We start from the raw sequence: 17,282 nt of genomic DNA on the forward strand, positions 1-17,282 counted from the left end.
ATTCTCAGCTTTTCGTGGAGACAACACACACATACATATGTGCACACACACACATGCACACACACAAACACAGACACACAGAGCACCACACAAACACATACAACACAAACACACACTCTCTTCCACACACACACTCACATGTACAACACGGACGAACACACAAACACACACAGAAGACACAGCTACACACAGAGGGTCACATTCACCCCTAAACACACACATCCCCACAACTTCAACTTCCAACCTACAAATTCTCTCACACACACAGTCTCCTACCTGCATCCGCACTAACACACACACACACACACACACGCATCCACACACTCATACAATACACACACACACACACAAACCCCCGCACAGCTGCAGGGAGGGAGAGCAGCTCCTTTCTCCCTTTTGGCAGGGAGGGTAGAAGCTTCCCACTTTCCATGAGATCCAATTTCTTACCCTCCCCTCAAAACCCTCAGCCTCCCTCTCCTCTTGGATCCTGTCCAGGCAGTGCTATGTCTTTAAGGAAGTTGACGTTGGAGAGGAGAGAGAGAGAGAGAGAGAGAGAGAGAGAGAGAGAGAGAGAGAGAGAGAGAGAGAGAGAGAACACAACCCTAAAATATTTGCCCTCTTCCCCTCCAGTTAAGTTTCTGGTGTCACTTAGGAAACAGAGCCTCAGTCCTGTGTGCTCTTCGAGGAGGAGAGCGTGTGGGCTCGGGCTTGGATTCCCTCCTGCACTCCCCACATCCCGGGCTCCTGTCCTGCTGGGGACACAAATCGTCCCTTCCCTCAGCACCCAGCCCACCCCAAGGGGCCGTGCCAACCCTCGGCTAACTCAGTCCTTTGTTGCTTTCTGGTTCTGTCTCAGAAGAGCCTCGCCCGAAGAGGGAGAGTGGTTTGAAGGTAAGCTGGGGAGGAGGGTGCCAGCCAGAGGGTGGAGGCAGTGGCCCGTGGGACTCAGGGCCTTTCCCTTTGGCACCTCCGAGGTGCTGGGGATAGTCCCTTGCTGGGAGCCATCCTGGGAGTGGCTGCTTCTTGAACGACCCAGACCTCCAAGCTCCCAGCTGTATTTGGGCCTCACTTCGGGCCTCGCCCAAGTCAGCCCAGAGGTCCAGGCAGGGTTTATTTAGGCAGCTGCCTGGCGCAGTTGGAACCAAACGGGCCTGGGTGTGATTCCACAGAAAGGGCTTGGTGTCTGCTGTGGTCACGGCAGGAAGCGTGGGGGTGGTATGCACTGCACAAGGGGCCTGGTGTGGGCCGGGGCAGAGTGTACCTATGGGGGGCTCCAGTGGGAGGGACCGTGTCCAGGACGTGGGAGGGCAGGAGGAAGGCTCTGCCATGTACTGGGGGAGGGGGCGGCTGGAGAACAGATTTCAAGTCATCAAGTCAGCCAGGAGCGGCCGGCCGAGGCAGGGAGAGCTCTGTGCAGAGAAGCTGGGGTCCTCTTCCGTCCCGTCTCCCGCCACCCTGCCTGGCTGTGCAACCTCGGCAAGTCTGGGCCCTTCTGCGGCCCTCAGCTTCGCCTTCTGCAGAGGATGGGGTCTGGTGGTTTAGAGGATGCTAGGCTTCCCTTTCGTTTTCTGGGACCGGGCCTACCCTCACTGGGAAGAGCTTGGGCCGGGACCCGGGGCGGGATGGGCCTCAGGGCCAGGTCCTGGGGTCGTGAGGGTGACACACACTCCTCCACAGGAGGGATGATGCCGGGGCTGCGCCTGCTGTGCTGGGCGCTGCTCCTGGGCCTGGCCCAAGGCTGTCCTGAGCCCTGCGACTGTGGTGAGAAGTATGGCTTCCAGATCGCCGACTGCGCCTACCGTGACCTGGAAGCTGTGCCGCCTGGCTTCCCAGCCAACGTGACCACACTGAGCCTATCAGCCAACCGGCTACCAGGGCTGCCCACGCGTGCCTTCCGGGAGGTGCCACTGCTGCAGTCGCTGTGGCTGGCCCACAATGAGATCCGCAAGGTGGCTGAAGGCGCCCTAGCCTCACTGGGCCACCTCAAGAGCCTGGACCTCAGCCACAACCTCATCTCAGACTTCGCCTGGCGTGACCTGCACAACCTCAGTGCCCTGCAGCTCCTCAAGATGGACAGTAATGAGCTGACCTTCATCCCGCGCGACGCCTTCCGCAGCCTGCGCGCCCTGCGCTCCCTGCAGCTCAACCACAACCGCCTGCACACGCTGGCTGAGGGCACCTTTGCACCACTCACAGCGCTGTCCCACCTGCAGATCAATGACAACCCCTTCGACTGCAACTGCGGCCTCGTGTGGCTCAAGACATGGGCGCTGGCCACGGCCGTGTCCATCCCGGAGCAGGACAATGTGGCCTGCACGTCTCCTCACGTGCTTAAGGGCACCCCACTGAGCCGCCTGCCACCTCTGCCCTGCTCGGCGCCCTCTGTGCAGCTCAGCTACCAGCCCAGCCAGGATGGCGCTGAGCTGCGGCCCGGCTTCGTGCTGGCGCTGCACTGCAACGTGGACGGGCAGCCGGCCCCACAGCTGCACTGGCACATCCAGACCCCTGGCGGCACTGTGGAGATCGCCAGTCCCAATGTGGGTGCTGACGGCCACATCCTGCCTGGAGCCCCAGCAGTGCCTGGTGGCCGGCCACGCTTTCAGGCCTTTGCCAATGGCAGCCTGCTCATCCCTGACTTTGGCAAGCTGGAGGAGGGCACCTATAGCTGCCTGGCCACCAATGAGCTGGGTGGTGCAGAGAGCTCAGTAAATGTGGCACTGGCCACCACGGGCGAGGGTGGTGAGGATGCACTGGGGCGCAGGTTCCATGGCAAGGCAGTGGAGGGCAAAGGCTGCTACACGGTTGATAACGAGGTGCAACCGTCTGGGCCCGAGGACAATGTGGTCATCATTTACCTCAGCCGTGCTGGGAGCTCTGAGGCGGCTGTGGTGGGAGAAGGGGCCTCGGGGCAGCAGTGCCTCGGCCTGGTCCTGGTCCTGGCCCAGAGTCTGTTCCTCCTCAGCATCCCCTTCTAGGCGAGCTCTGGTCTGCCCTGAAGCTGGCACCGGCCCTGCCTATGTGCCTCATAAATGCCAGGGGCTCAGAGTTGGTGACTTCACATTCTCCTACCTCCCTTCTAATCTCTTCTGGGCACTCAACACCCCAGCTCCCAGACGTTCTCAAGGTGAGGGGCTAGTGGAGAGCTGGGTCCCAGCACCATCTTGGTGCCCATTGCTGCTAACAGAGTCACCCGTGACCCCAGGGCTAGCATGCTCACAGGGCGATGCCAAGCCGCCGAAGTCCCAGGTAACTGACAGTGAGGGTCACGTGGTGGGGGCTGGACTACCAGGGCAGAGCTGGGAGCAGGCAAAGGGAGAGGAGGGTGAGGAGAAGGCAGGGGTGGTGGCTCAGCGAGCCCTGTGCTCCCCTGTCCCCTGCTGTTCTCTCCACCACAGGCTCCAGAGCTCTTCTGCCTCCTCCCAGACAGGCCTGGTCTCCCTCTCCTGCCACCTCCCTCCCAGCCTGTGCCTTCTGCCCTGGACGCCTGCCCGCCCTTTCTTCCCTCCTGTTTACATCTGTAGCCCGTGCCTGCAAAGGGGCTGGCCTGGGGCAGCAGAGAATAAACAGCATTTCTCACGCTCCTCTGTGTCTGCTTGGAGTTGCGCCTGGACAGAGGAGCCCCAAACAAGGGACAGGATCTAGACCTGGAGAGTCACAGCTGTCGCAGTTGTCAGAGGACCAGCAGGCAGGAGCCTGGCAACCATTACCAGAGCCCTTTGGGGTCCCCAGGGACACAGAGCCATGTTTGATGCCAGCTGTGGCCCCAGAAGCCTAGGGTGGCAGCTGTGTTTTGGGGGACTGACCTCTCCCCACCTCCAGGTCCAGTGCAGGGCCTCCCCCACCCCCATCCTCCATCAACGTGCACCTCGGGCTGAGCCAGCACTGGGGGTCCAGGATGACCTCACATCTGCAGCAAGACAGAGCTAGCTCTCGCACGCTGTGCTGCCTCGGGTAAGTCACTGCCTGTCTCTGGGCTGGAGCTGGCTCAGAAATCAAATGACAGGGTGAGGCAGGGTTCAGAGTGGGGATGGACCCCATGGACCCTGAGGTCTCTGGCTCCTGGAGGAGGAGGGGAACCCAGTCTGAGTCAGGGTGGCAGGGGACTTCACGCCCTGGTGAACTAGTGACTCCGCTACTCTGGGGTGAAGCCTGAAGCCCCAGACAGCCAGCTCAGCCCCTCTGCTGGCCCCTACCACGGTGCCTTCCCATAATGCTCAGCAAACCACACCCTCCACCATGCTTCAGTGACACTGTTCCCTCAGCCTGTGCGCCCTTTCCCTGTTCCTCCTTTGGTGGAGTCAGGATGACCTCTTCCAGGAAGCCCTCCAGGATGAGCCCTGGGCCCTGTGTGGACCAGGCTCCCGCAGCCCCAGGGGTCCTGTAACCCAAACTTTTCACACTCCATTGCCTGTGTCCTCAGCAAGGGCACAGGGCGAGTCTGCACCCCCCTCCCATGACCCTGTCAGTTGCCAGGAAACGCTGTCAACTGACACAGATCTGTGCAGGGCTGCCCTTGCCCTGTGGCTCCAGCCCCAGGGAGCCAAAGCTACATCTCTGTTTTTCACAGGTCCCCAGTTCCCCCAACCCTGGCAGAGGAGGGACCCTAGTGGGTCTCAACCCATCCCCTCTGCACATTAGGTCTTTGGCCATTAGGATGCCACCTCCCTGCCCCAGATGGGCACTCAGCCCCACCCATTCAGCCCTTAACAGCCACCTGCTCAGGAGTGGCATCGCAGGGTCTCCCACCTCCATCACCCTAAGGACACAGCTGGGGCCCTCTCGGCCACCCCAGCCCACAGGAGCCCCTTGCAGTCATGCGGATTTGCTGCAAGTGGGCATCCCCATGCCTCCCCATAAGCAGCACAGTTTCTGGGGGACAGATTTATTACCAGGAGCACACTCGGCCCTTTCATCACCCATAAGGCAAAGAAACTACAAATGCCTGGCTCTCGGGAGGGGCCAGTCAGCTCCGAGCCTGGTTCAAGTTGTGATTTGCTGCTGGAGCTGGAGCCCGGGTCTTCCTTCTGGGCTGCCTTGGGGACCCAAGGAGAAGAGCTACCAGCCACCCAGGACAAGAGGGGAGGGCTAGGCTGGGGTGGGGAAGCAGAAGGGGGAGGCCCAGGCTGAGTCAGGCTGGAGGTTTAGGGCCTGAGCTGTCCTGACCCTGATCACTGGCCCTGTCAGGGGGCCTCAGGGGTTCCTGCAAGGCTGGTGGCCCAGCCAGGCAGGGGAGACAGGCATGTGGCCCCCTTGCTCCACTGGGTCCTGGACCAAAACTGAGCACCAGACACTGCCTCCAAGCCCAGGTTGGTGCTCCTAGGCCATCTGACCTTAGCCAACCCAGTCCCTAGCTGGTCTCAAGACCCATGATCCCCAGGCCAGGATATGCTGGCCCAGTTGCTCAAACAGAGGGGCTGCCCACCTGGGGTGGAGCAGGAGAGCTGGGGAGGTGCAGGGTCAGGTGGGCCTCAGGCCTGGGTGCCATTGGCCCGGGCCCCAGCCAGGGCTGCCTTCCGAGCGGCCTTCAGGGGAGGGTTATGCAGCAGTGTGTAGGCCACACCCCAGCGGGCCCAGCTGCGGCCTGCACGGAGCCCTGCTGCCTTGGCCACAGGGTCCTTTGTCTGTAGCAACTGCATCCCTGAGAGGAAAAGACCTTCTGTTAGTCGCTTAGCAAACACCCTGCTAAGCCTCCTCAGTCCAGACTTGGGCAGAGTCTAAAAGTTCTCACACAAGCCAGGAATTTAGCTCAGTGGTTCCACTGCCTGCCCTGCAAGTGCAAGGTCCCGAGTTCTATCCCCGGTACCAAAAAAAAAGTTCTCACACAGTCAGGGCAGGGAGCCTGGGCTCCAGCTACAGGCCCATAGAGGCCCATCCAGGGAGGGGGTCTCTGGAGGAATGAGCTGGCTTAGTGTCTCCTCCTGCTGCCTATATCCCGGGCAGTGGGGGACGAGGAGGGCACATTCCCCAGGGGGAAGTGGTGATGGAAGAATCTCCAACAAGGCAGCCATTCTGTTCTCGGGCCAGAAGGGACACACCTGTACCCCCTTCCCAGAAGAGGCCAGCGAGGTTGGATTGCCCAACTCAGGGAGACCACACACCTTCTTCTTCCTGCCCCAGTCTGAGGCAGTTCTGGGCAGCTGCTGGGGACTGGGCCCGGGCCCGGGGTCTCTGCACTTCCAGGAGCAGGGCACAGAAGGCTGTCATGGCTGGATGCGACTCACTGGCCTCCAGCTTCAGGAAGTTTCGGTATGTGCGGTAGCCTGCAGCAGAGCAGGGGTGACCGTGCTGGGGCAGGAGTGGCACAGACGCCCCAACACACACACGGGGAGTATGTGTGCACCCCTGTCTCCAAGCATGTAGGCACGCCAGGCATGTGGCACATACACTGCACATGGAGCACACCTGCTGGAGTACACCATACCTGCAGTTTGCCTGTTGCAAAGCGGCCACAGACACCTTGATAGGCACGACAGTTCTCAGGTTAGAGCAACCTCCCCCGTATCCCTGCCCTGGGACCTTACCAGGGTCCAGACTGGCAGCTCTTGGGGGCAGCAAGCTGAGGTCCATCTGGCCGAGGTGGACAATGTTGTAGATGGCAGAGAGCAGCACTCTCCAGGTGGCCACCATGGCACCCACCAGCACGTTGATGGGGAAGAGAAGAAAGGTGACCGCATAGAGCACTCGCCTGGGGGCAGGTAGAGGAGGCTGAGGCAGGCCACTCCCAACCCCTTCCCCAGGGCCAGCATGAGAACCGGGTGCCCAAGTGGCCGTGCATGGATTGAGCGCCTGCTGTTTATCAAGCACGCCTCTGCACACCCCATGCTAAGCTAAGCCTTCTCTCTCTCCACCCACCACCTCGGGAGAGGGGAAACTGAGGCTCAGAAGCCTGAGGGACTTAGCCAAGGCTGCAGAGCTCCTCAGTGGCAGAACTGAAAGGTTGTGTCCACCTGTGTCGTTCTCTCACCCTGGCATTTCCTGCCTCCCTCCTCTGGGTCCCCGATCCAAATCCCTCCCGGGGCCCATGTTCCCCAGCTTTGACATTTGAACCTCCTTCCTGCACAGGGTCAGGAGAGGTTCGGGGTCAGGGTTAGGGGTATAGCTCAATGCACAGTTCTCCCCAGCACCATTTCTCACTGTGCAGAAATGAAAGGAAAAATGTAGGCTTGGCCACCGACTCTTTCCTCTGAGGAGGGTGCCCTCTCTTCTATCCACCAGGCTCCTGACTAATGTGGGGCGAGATGCAGTGCAGGGACAGAAGGATGGAAAGAGACACTGAAGAAGAAAAGCCCAGGGCCGCTTTACCTGTTGGTCACCTCAGGGCGTCCATTCTGACTGTCCAGGAAAACCCAACGGGCTGCTGCGTTCTGCAGGGTCCCAGCCAGGACCAAGGTCAGCCAGAAGGGCCTGCAAGCAGGCAAGGGTAGCTGCTGTTAGTGGCCGCTGGGACAGGGTCCCCAGCCCCCTGCCCCATTCCCTCACCAGGAGGACTCCAGGAACCGAAGGAGCAGGAGGTTCCTGCTGTGCAGCACAGGCATGAACACCAGGAAGGTAAGGACTGTGGTCCCCAAGAAGAAGACAAGCTGCTGTACCAGGAGCCCTGCAGGACAGGGGAGGCAGAGGACAGACATGCTTCTGGTCCCCACCCTGCCACCCCCAGGAATCCAAAGCAGTTTGCAAACAGTATCTCCTCTGCTTGCTCCTGAGTCCCTGGAACTGAGACCCCTTTGGAAATCAGTGGCTGCTTTCCTGTGAGCAGATGCCAGAAGCTGTCGATGGCAACAGCCAGGCCACTTGATCAATGGGACATGGCCAAAGGCCTCGGGGGCACCTGGTCTATGATCCAAGAGACCCGGCATTCAGCTCCAGTGATGCCTCTGCTTCTTGTCACCCTTGTCCTCCTCCCCAGTGAGGTGGGGGCAGAGGCACTGAAAGTAGGGATGTGTATGCTGGCCCAGCCCCTCCCACAACACTGCAGTGCCCAAAGGGATAATCAGCAATTGCACAAGGAGGGTCCTCTAAAGTCACCTGGTCCAACTCTCTCAGGGAAGGGGCCTCTTTGCAGTCCCCAACAAGTCCATGCCTGCTTGCATACTCCCAGTGATGGAAGCCTTGCTACCTTACAGGAGCAAGAACGTGCCACCCTGAACTCACCACCTCCAGGCCAGGGCCACCCCTATAATCAAATCTGGTGGCAGCCAGCACTGGGGCCACATGAAGGGATCCCCTTCCCTGAGGGCTCATGCACCCTACTTCATTCGGAGGGCAGGCACCTTAAGAAGCTCACCAAGGCAGGTGAAGGCGGCCTGGTAGGCACAGAAGCTCATCCAGCAGAATATGACTCTTCGGGACGGGCGAGTGCTCCGTACTGGGGGACCCAGGTCCAGGGTGGCCCCACGGTGCAGAGCTTGAAGATTGGCCCTGGGGTGGGGGCGAGGGTGGCAGGGGCCTCAGGGGTGGTACACTCTCCCTAATCCCTCCCCAGCCCAGCCCCTGGCCACACTCCAGGGCTAATTGCCACCACAGCCACCAGCAGGGAAGCTCAGGGCCATGGGAGCCTGGAGAAGGCCACCCACTCAATCCGAGAGGGCTTCCTGGAAGAGGTGGTGTCCAGGCAGAGTCTTCATAGGATGTGGGGTAGGGGTATAAAGAGGGGAGGCAAAGCCAGGTGGAGGAGGGCTCAACCCAAGCCAAGTCAGAATAGCGGGCACCAGCAGTGATGATGAGGGTGACACAAGGTCACTGGTGCAGGAGGCAAGGCAGACAGGCTCTTGTCCCTCACAGGTGAACGCCAGCTGTCCTGTTTAACCCAGGACTTCTCTGGGCCCCCACAGGTCCCCACTTGGCCTCTCACCTGTGCGTGGCCAGCGAGCGGACCAGGAACAGGATGGTGAGCAAGCAGGACAGGGCCAGGGCGGAGGCGTAACACACTGAGGGCACAGGGCAGGGCAGGGCAGGGGTCTCAGAGCCTCTGATGCTGCCTGCCTGCACCCGGCCCACTCCAGGATCTAGGAGCATCTGAGGCCATGGGCCTGGCCCTCACTGCTGTGACCCCCAGTGAGTGATCCCCAGCCTGGAGTCTGACCCCCACTGCCCATTCCTGCTGTGTGGCCCCAGGAGGCACTGCCTCCCTTAGCCTCCATGTGCCCGTGTGCCATCTGTCTCCCAGGGTAAGGCCACCATCAGACCCCACAGTGCCTGCACTGGCCAAGCCTCTGCCAAGGAGCAGAGTGGTGGGTGACAGGCTCACGGGGCCCGGGCCACAGGCCTGGCCTCTGTCTACCTTTGTCTACTATCTGCCTACCTCCTACTTCTCTCTCCCTCTGTGGGCTGCCATCCTGGCACCCATAAAACCTGCTCTCTGGTCTGCTTCCTGTCCTCTCTGGGCTCTCTTGGTGGCTAGAGCTGCCTTCCCACACCCACAGGGCCTCCAGGATAAGGATGAAGCCTCAGTGAGACAGGGTCTCACTGTAGCTCAGGCAGCCTCAAACTCAAGTCTCCCAAGTGCTGGGATTCCAGGCATACACCACCATACCTGGCTAGTGGCACCCATTTTGCAGGTAGGGAAAGTGGAGGTGGCCCTAAGACGCCTGCTCCTTGGGCTAAGAGCAGACCCAAGGGCCCAAGCCCACTCTGACTGCAGCTTCAGCCCCTTCTCTAAGCCCAGCCAGAGTGAATAGCCCAGGGAGGGACAGAGGCCAGGAAAGGAGAAAAGGTCCCTGCCCTGCCCAACACATCCCAGACCAGCAGGCTCAGCGAGACACCCTGCCACTGCCCATGTCACTGTCCCCTATCCTCCTCCTCAGCCTTGGCCCCCATGGCCACAGACTCCTCTGTGGACACACCCGGTCAGAGACACTGGGCCTGAGGGTGGGGCCAACCCTGAAGGTGACAAGGGGTGGGGGCTGCCCAGACACAGTGCCTTAGGTCCCAGGAACCTGGACTGGAAGCCCCAGCTGCCCCAGCTGCCCCAGTTGCAATGAAACAGCAGAGCCCAGGGAGGGGAGGGCAGTGCCCAACGACCCGGCTCCCCCTGGCCAGGGACCCAGCCTGGCCCTCAACTCCCGTGCCCATCACAGTCCCCTCGGACCCCAGTGGCCTCACCTTCCAGTGCCCATAGATGGTGCCTCACCAGCTCCACCACCTCCTGCCGGTCCTTGGACAGCACCAGCCCAAAGCCAGCCAGCAGGTAGGATACGTCTGTGGTGAGGCCTGCCCGCACCTTCTGCAGGGTGGGCACCACGCTTGCCAGCAGCAGCAGAGCCACCTGCAGGAGCCAGAAAGCATCCTGTGCCAGAGCAGTGAGGCCACAGCCTGTGGTTCTCAGGGCAGCCTGTGTGCTCCCTAGTGCCCTCAGGTCCCAACACCACACAGTGCAGACAGAGACAGCATCAGCCGGAAGGGCTAGACGGAGCTTGGGCAGTACCCTGCAGGGCTCCCCTCCATCCATCAGTCTGTCACTTGCCTGCCATCTACCATCTGTCCATCATCTATATATATATGTATCATCTACCAATGTATCATCTACCATCGATCAGCTGTCATCTATGAGTTGGATTGGAGCCATTGCAGGCTTGGAGGCCACAGGCAGAGGCTTAGAGGTAGATGGCACTATGGGATACAGGACATACCTGATAAGTGGCGGTCCCCGTCAGGGTGGCTGAGATCACCAGCTTCAAGGGCAGGCGAAATCCTGGGGTCCCCAAAGAAAGGCATGTGGTGAGGAGCAGCACCAGACATAGCCCACCCCTGCAAGGGGCCCAGGGAAAGGCCAGGAAGCCAGGCCACCAGGACCAAGCCAGGGGATTTCACCAACCCAAGCTGACAGTTGTCCGTCCTGGCAATAAGGGACCCGTACCTGGCTGCGGGATATAGATGTATCTTCGAGAGTAGTCCCAGGCCCGGGACAGGAAGTCTTGCTTAGTGTGGTAGGAGCTGCAGAAAGACCAGCCAAGTAGGGTCACAGGAGAAGCCCCTGCCCTGGCTGAACCACCCCTCATCTTTCCCCACCTGGCCACCACCACCAGCCTCCCCTGGTGCTTGGGCCTCACCGGCCTCCTGACTGCTTCCGGCACAGGAGGCTCCTCAGGTATTCCTTGGAGTCACGGCTCCACAGCCCCTGGGGACAGAGAGGGGTAGGGCCAGAGACCTGCCTGAGCTGTCCCCAGGCTCTGGGGACCAGTGGGAACACCAAGCAGGTCTCTGTGGGGACCTCCTGGCCATGCAGGGGTGGGGGTATACAAGGCTGACCTTTGACCTACAGCAACAAGACCCAGGTCTGGTAAAGGTGCTCTATTCTCTTCCAAAAATCTAAGACCCCTCAGCCTGCTCTCTGAGTCCCCCCGGGCTGGGACATTCCGCCCAAGATATCCTCAGCTCTGTCCTCCTTTTGTCCCACCTTCTGGCCCTTTCTCGTCGAGATAAGACTTGAGGAGCCTGGGTCCCATGAGCACACTGCTGACCAGGACATAGCACAGGGCGTTCCAGGGCAGGCCCCTGCCTCTCCTCCTGCTTCAACTCAGGGAGATCACAAGGGTGACCAGATTTGCCTGAGCCACATTCTAAGCCTTATGGCTCCTGCAAAATGGCACACGCCATGGGCAGGTGACCTGAGCCGTGATCCTGAGAACCCAGGCCGTGGCCACTCTTTGCCATGGAAACTCAGGTCCCAGGCCAGAGTGGGTCAGCTCAAGCTTGGCTGGGTTCTTTGTGGATTAGACCTCTTTGACCAAAGTCCAGAGACCGTTTATCCCTTTCAGGAGGACAGCTGAGGCGAGGGTCCTGGAAAGGGACACAGGGTCGCTGGAGGCAGTGACCGGCCTGGCATGTGGTATATCCTGAGCCATCGATGAAACTGAGGGGACACAGGGCTCCCTAGAGGAGCATGAGCAACAGGAGGGCAGGAAAGGTGGCACTCGGGATCCAAGGCCTCAGCCCCTTTGTCCCCAGCCTTTCTTGTCACCCTTTCTGCCCTTCGAGGGCCACTGGAGGGCCTTCTTCACCCTCCCCCACCAGCCAGGAAGCCACTGGCCTTCACTCACACCCACATGCCAGTGGTGCATTTCCCATGACACATTTCCCATGACACATTTCCCATGGTGCATTTCTGGTGGTAATGTCCAGGTCTGTTGTTCTGGTCATTGTTCCACCCCAGGAAGCTCCAGCAGGCCAGGTCGAGTCACTCAGCTCTGAGTCCCAGCACCAAGTCTAGGGCTTGACACATGTCAGGGGCCAACAGGGCTTCCTACGAAACTATAGTATCTTTCAGGAATCCTCTCTCAGCTCAGTGTGGTGGCGTGCACCTGTACTCCCGGTACTCAGGAGGCTGAGGCAGGAGGATGTTAAGAGTTCAGGGGCAGCCTGGGGCTACTTAGTGAGTTCAAGGCCAATGTGAACTACATAGTGAGACCCTGTCTCAATCCCCCCTAAAAATTGTAATAATCTTCTTTCTCCATGATGTATCCATTCATCCTCAGAATTTAAAATGTTTGCTGAGAATCTATCACGTGCTGTGCTCTACTCAGTAAACCAATGTGGGCATGAACAGAGCAGACACACAGCCTTCTCTGCCCTCTGTCATGCTCTGTCCTGCACCTGCAGGACAGTATCTGCTTCTTATACTCGTCCACTCCAGATCCTCCGTGTCCTTCAGGCTGCTGCTAAAATCCACCTCCTCTGAGAAGCCCTCCCCTGCTTTTGCCATTATTCAGCCACCTCCCACCTAGGGCCTGGTCAGGACACAGCTCTGCCTGGGGAGGGGGTCTGTGAGGTCAGCCAGCATCTCACCACAGCCATGTGCAGGGGCCACAGACATGGCAGACCCCACCCAGGCTGTCCCTTTACCTCAGAGTCTGTCCCTGTTCCGCAGCTGAAGCTCCGCACTAGCTGCACTGGGTACCAGAGGCTCAGGAAGCCAAGGCCCAGCAGGAGAGGCAGGGAGGCCAGGAGAGAGTAGTACTTGTAGATCTGGATAGACAGATAAGCAGACAGACAGATCTACCTCTAGCTTTCTTCCCCAACCACAACCAAATCCACCTCCCTTCCTATCTCATCCCCCAGTGACCCCAGGATGGACAGGAGAGCCACAGGAAGCTTCTAGTTCTCTGTCCCCACCCCGGGCCACCCCCATGAGTACACCTATTGCCCCTTCTCCTGACACCCACAGGCCTGGCAGAGCCAAAGGGAGACGACTACGCAATTCCACCCCTATTTCCAGGTTCCATTACCCAGTTTCCGGGTTCCTGTGCCCCAGCATGTGAGGACACAGACAGACACCCCAGAAAGTGGATGGCGGTCTAATTCCGTGTAGATATAGTTTGCAACCTGAGCATCAAGCTCTGAGACTGAATTCTCTGAACTCCTTCCCCACTCGGCACTGGCCACTCTGTCTCCCTTCCCTTCCCTTCCCTTCCCTTCCCTTCCTTTCTTTTCCCTTCACATTCTGGCCTGACCAAGGGAGGCTGGGGTCAGTGATAGGAGTCATAAGCTTCCTCCTCCTTCCCTTTCTCCCCCTCAGCTGCCTTGTCCCCTGCTTCACCCCTAGAGGGGCCAAGCTTGGCACTGCCTATGCCTACAGGCATGGAACCCATGCATAAGGAAGGTGCTTGGCATATAAACAGAGATGAAACAGCAGTGCAAGTCCAAGCAGGCTGCTCTGTGCACCCCTCGCCCCGGGCCACTATGAGTCAATGGTTACCTTGGGTGCCTGGGGACACTCAGCCCTCTGCCAGATGTGGACGCCCAAGTGGGCCCAGGACAGCACACTCCCAAGCAGGTGTGCGACTCCATGCCTGGCTGTGGCACAGGCGGCCAAAGGGTAGTACAGAGCAGGGTAGTAGAGCAGGGCCAGCATCTTCCAGGGCCCTGGGAGTTAAAATGGGCAGAGAGACAAGCGCTAGAGGGGCAGCCATGGGCCTCTCTCCCGTCTCCTTCATCCACACCCCTTAGCCAGCTCGGTGGCCAAGAGCTCTGAGTTCAAACCCAGGCTCTGCCTCGGACCAGCTCTGCTAGCTTGGGCAAGTTACCTCCTGGAGTCTCAGCTCCCCCATCTGTAAGATGAAATAATCACTGTGTTTTAGCAAGAACAGGATGGGATCTATACACTACAGTGCTTAGCACAGTAGCCACAGAAGGACTCTGTAACTCAGCTGCTGTTTCTGGTGGCTTTTTCTCTGGCCTCTGGTTCCCTCCACTGTAAAATGGGGTGGTATCCATACTTTCTGAGGTCACGCAGCAGGGCAGCTGTTCTCACCATCACCCCCTTGAGCCCACCCCTTCACCCAGCCCCAGGCTGAGGCTGCACGGTATACCTGGGCCAGGCGTGGAGGCCAGGGCCAGGAAGGGCAGTGGGTCCTCACTGGGGAGCAGAAGGCACAAGGCACTGAAGAGGACCATGAAGACAGCAGCAGGCACGGGCGAGGGTCTGTGCCCAGCCAGGAAATCCACAGGGCTGACAGAGACGGGGACATGTCAGGAGGGGGTCATCAATGCTTAGGGATCACCCTCAGGCCGTGTCAAGGAACCAGGGAAATGGCGACCACCTGCCCTTCCATCTATTCATCTGGAGGTGTTTGTGCAGCACCTCCATCTCCTGGCTCTCTCTGGGCTGTGCGTGGGAAGGGACAACACCCCCAGCGGGGACAAGCCCCAGCAGCAGCCCTGTTCCCTCCACCCTCCAGGAAGCTCCAGGAAACTCGGCCTCCACACTACCCTGCTGTCTGTGTGGGCTGGCAGGGCTTCAGAGCGCTTGGAGCCACAACATCCTTGTGTAACAGCCGCCGCCCCGCCTGGGCGGGGACCCGGGCCCGGCAGACAGCACGCATGGCTGCCCTAGCATTGACCCCGGCCTCGTGGCTCTTGTCCAGCTCTTCCCCCGGCTCCTTGCTCAGCCAGAGACCCCCTGCCGGGTCCCCACAAAACTCAGCCTGGTCTACACTCAGGCTCCACTACCACCTCCCCCAACCCTGTGGTGTCCCCTGCACCCGCCTGCCCTGGGCTCTGAGATAACACAGCTAGAGGAGAAAGTTCCACTGCAGGGAAGGTCAGTCCCTCTCTCCTGAGTCAGGCAGGGTCCCCAGACACCCTCAGGGATAGGAGGGTCAGGACAGCATCAGGTGCTGGTTACGGCAGGCAGTGAAACACTCAGGGCTACCCGAGTTTAACGTCAGGCCAGATCTGCTCCTTAGCAGGTCCCCTTCCCGCACTGGGGCTTCTGACTGCAACGGGTCCTGGTGGAGGTGGGCAGAGCCCCAGTCAAGGGATGAGTGTCACTGACTCAGAGCTGGTTGCTAATACCCAACATGACCCACTCTCCCAGAGGGCCCTGAGCAAAGGAACCCAGGCCCAGCACTAACCTGGGCAGACTAGGCCTTCCTCGCCGACAGCCTGGCCTGAGACGGCGGTGCAACACCAGCCAGGCCAGCAGCAACAGGACAAGCATCTGGAAGGAAAGGGCGGAAGAGACTGGGGGCCCCAGGCCTTGGCCCCAGTCAGCCCCAGAGCACCCGATACCCACCCAGTGCCCACGCTGTGACATCTTGGGATGCCATCTTGGCCTTGGCCTACGCCCAGCTTGGATGCCCACCTGAGGCCACCCCCAATACTCACTCCTAGGGATCTGGGGGCCCCTGCACCAGTCCCTGCGCCCAGGTGGGCACACATGGCAGACCACCTGGACTCACCGACAGCACAGCCAGACAGGCATGGCACAGGGCAGGCGGCACACTGGGCTGGCAGGAGGGCACCTCCCTGTGGGGCAAAGGAAGGCTGGCTCAGCCTGTGGGCCCTGGTGTGCTGCTGGGTCTGGGGCCGAGGCTATGTACACTGCAGCTCCACCCAGCATCTCCCTCAACCTTCTGCCTTCTCCTACATAGCTGCCCAGTTCTCAGTTCTTCCTGTGCTAAGCACTGGGGCTCTGGGGATTAGGGCTGGAGACTGCAGGCTCCCAGGGAAGCCACCCTGGCTGAAGCATCTTGGATTCACCCTACTTGGTCCTGGGATTCACTCCCTACTTGTGGGACTCTCAGAGTGGGTGCCTTTTGGGGATCTGGTTCTCCAAGAGTGAGAACCTCACTTCCTTAGAGCCCCTCAGCCTACATCGCCTCAGGCCACCAGGGAGGGGCCAGGTCCTGCTCAGCCCTGTCCTGCCAGGCCTAGCCAGGTAAGGACCCGGCACACTGTCCCTGGAGCAGCTGGACCATTTCCCCAAGGCCTCTGCTCCAAACCAGGAGCCACACCCTAAGCATCCTCTCCAGGGCCCTGAAGTCCTATGTTTGGGTGACCACTCGTGGACTCCTGCTTTGTGTTATGGGACAGACAAGGACATTGCCACAGGGAGCAGGAGGCTCCATGCCAGGAAAGGCACAGGATGGGTAAAGGGTCAGGAGGAGAGGTGGATTCTGATTTGAGTGTGGGCTAGGGTTGGCATCTCTCTGGAAAAAGAAGGGGAAAGGAAGCCCTGAGGAAGAAGAAGTGTCAGAGAGGACAAGGGGCAGGTGGGAGACAGGGTAGCTGGCACCAGGTTTGATGGTGGCCCAGAGGTGGGGCTCGGCCAGGTTGGAGGAGGTGAGGGGAGCCCTGTGAGCATTAGGGTGTCGGAGCAGGGCCATGTTCCAGTATTGGGTAGGTTTCTGTGGCTGAGCCCACCCTAGCCACAGTCACCAGTGCCGATCAACCCCAGCTCCAGCCCAGGGTGCAGTGGACCACTATCTGGAGCCCCTCACACCCCTAACACACCACATCCCCAGAGTGTCTGACTCACAGGGAGAGAGGTGAGCCCAAGTTCACAGCCTTGGGATTCCCCTACCCTCCCAGGTTCCCACTCCTCATTTGGGGTAGAGGTGAGTGGGAGGATTAGCAAGTATCTCTTCTTGGTTTTGCTAAATAAGTAGAATCAAACCACCTTCTTTTCCTACAGACACTGTGTCCCACGGTGGGAGAAGGGGGCTGCAAATTCCAGTTGCCACCCACATGAGGGGCTGCACCTCCAGCATCCCTAGCACCGAGGCCCTACCATGCCCCCAAATTTATTTGGAGACTGTATCTCTGGCCACAGACCTGGCTGCAGGTGCCTGGACCCCAGCCAGTGCCCAGGCCCTGGCCCTCCCAAGGACATGGCTTCTGGTGAGAGCTCAGCCAGGTCAGGCTCTCAGTCCTCCAGGGGCTCCCAGAGCCTTCCCCAGCCCATACACACACACACACACACACATACAGGTGGTCAGAACCCCAAGTCTTCCAAGCAACAGTGCTTCCCCTAGGCCTGGGTGGGGCCTCTGTCCCTGCTGGGT

At 59.9% G+C, this 17,282-nt stretch overlaps 2 protein-coding genes across 15 annotated transcripts in view; one reads left to right on the forward strand and one right to left on the reverse strand.

Annotated features, from left to right (window-relative positions):
• The first annotated feature begins 419 nt into the window (after positions 1-419).
• Islr (immunoglobulin superfamily containing leucine rich repeat) lies at positions 420-3,579 on the forward strand. Its single transcript, XM_004855475.4, has 2 exons — positions 420-891; positions 1,678-3,579. Exons 1-2 carry the CDS (start codon positions 429-431, stop codon positions 2,973-2,975), a joined length of 1,761 nt encoding a protein of 586 aa, XP_004855532.3. The 5' UTR covers positions 420-428; the 3' UTR covers positions 2,976-3,579.
• A 1,268-nt stretch (positions 3,580-4,847) lies between these two features.
• Stra6 (signaling receptor and transporter of retinol STRA6) overlaps positions 4,848-17,282 on the reverse strand; it is a 108,852-nt gene continuing 96,417 nt past the window's right edge. For all 14 annotated transcript variants that reach the window (XM_021236944.2, XM_021236939.2, XM_021236940.2 and 11 more), the window contains 16 exons: positions 15,678-15,744; positions 15,351-15,436; positions 14,307-14,446; positions 13,694-13,860; positions 12,841-12,963; positions 11,049-11,116; positions 10,856-10,932; positions 10,629-10,690; positions 10,102-10,264; positions 8,852-8,927; positions 8,285-8,418; positions 7,480-7,597; positions 7,303-7,404; positions 6,522-6,685; positions 6,099-6,260; positions 4,848-5,638 (listed from right to left, as the gene is read on the reverse strand). In XM_021236944.2, coding sequence (XP_021092603.2) covers positions 5,469-5,638; positions 6,099-6,260; positions 6,522-6,685; positions 7,303-7,404; positions 7,480-7,597; positions 8,285-8,418; positions 8,852-8,927; positions 10,102-10,264; positions 10,629-10,690; positions 10,856-10,932; positions 11,049-11,116; positions 12,841-12,963; positions 13,694-13,860; positions 14,307-14,446; positions 15,351-15,436; positions 15,678-15,744 — 1,879 coding nt within the window. In that variant the 3' untranslated portion in view covers positions 4,848-5,468. The remainder of the gene's footprint in view (positions 5,639-6,098; positions 6,261-6,521; positions 6,686-7,302; positions 7,405-7,479; positions 7,598-8,284; positions 8,419-8,851; positions 8,928-10,101; positions 10,265-10,628; positions 10,691-10,855; positions 10,933-11,048; positions 11,117-12,840; positions 12,964-13,693; positions 13,861-14,306; positions 14,447-15,350; positions 15,437-15,677; positions 15,745-17,282) is intronic.

Source organism: Heterocephalus glaber, unplaced genomic scaffold (assembly GCF_053883595.1).
Source record: "Heterocephalus glaber isolate CG9 unplaced genomic scaffold, H.glaber_assembly_v1.0 deba00001689, whole genome shotgun sequence".
In the NCBI taxonomy this organism is placed as follows: Eukaryota; Metazoa; Chordata; class Mammalia; order Rodentia; family Bathyergidae; genus Heterocephalus; species Heterocephalus glaber.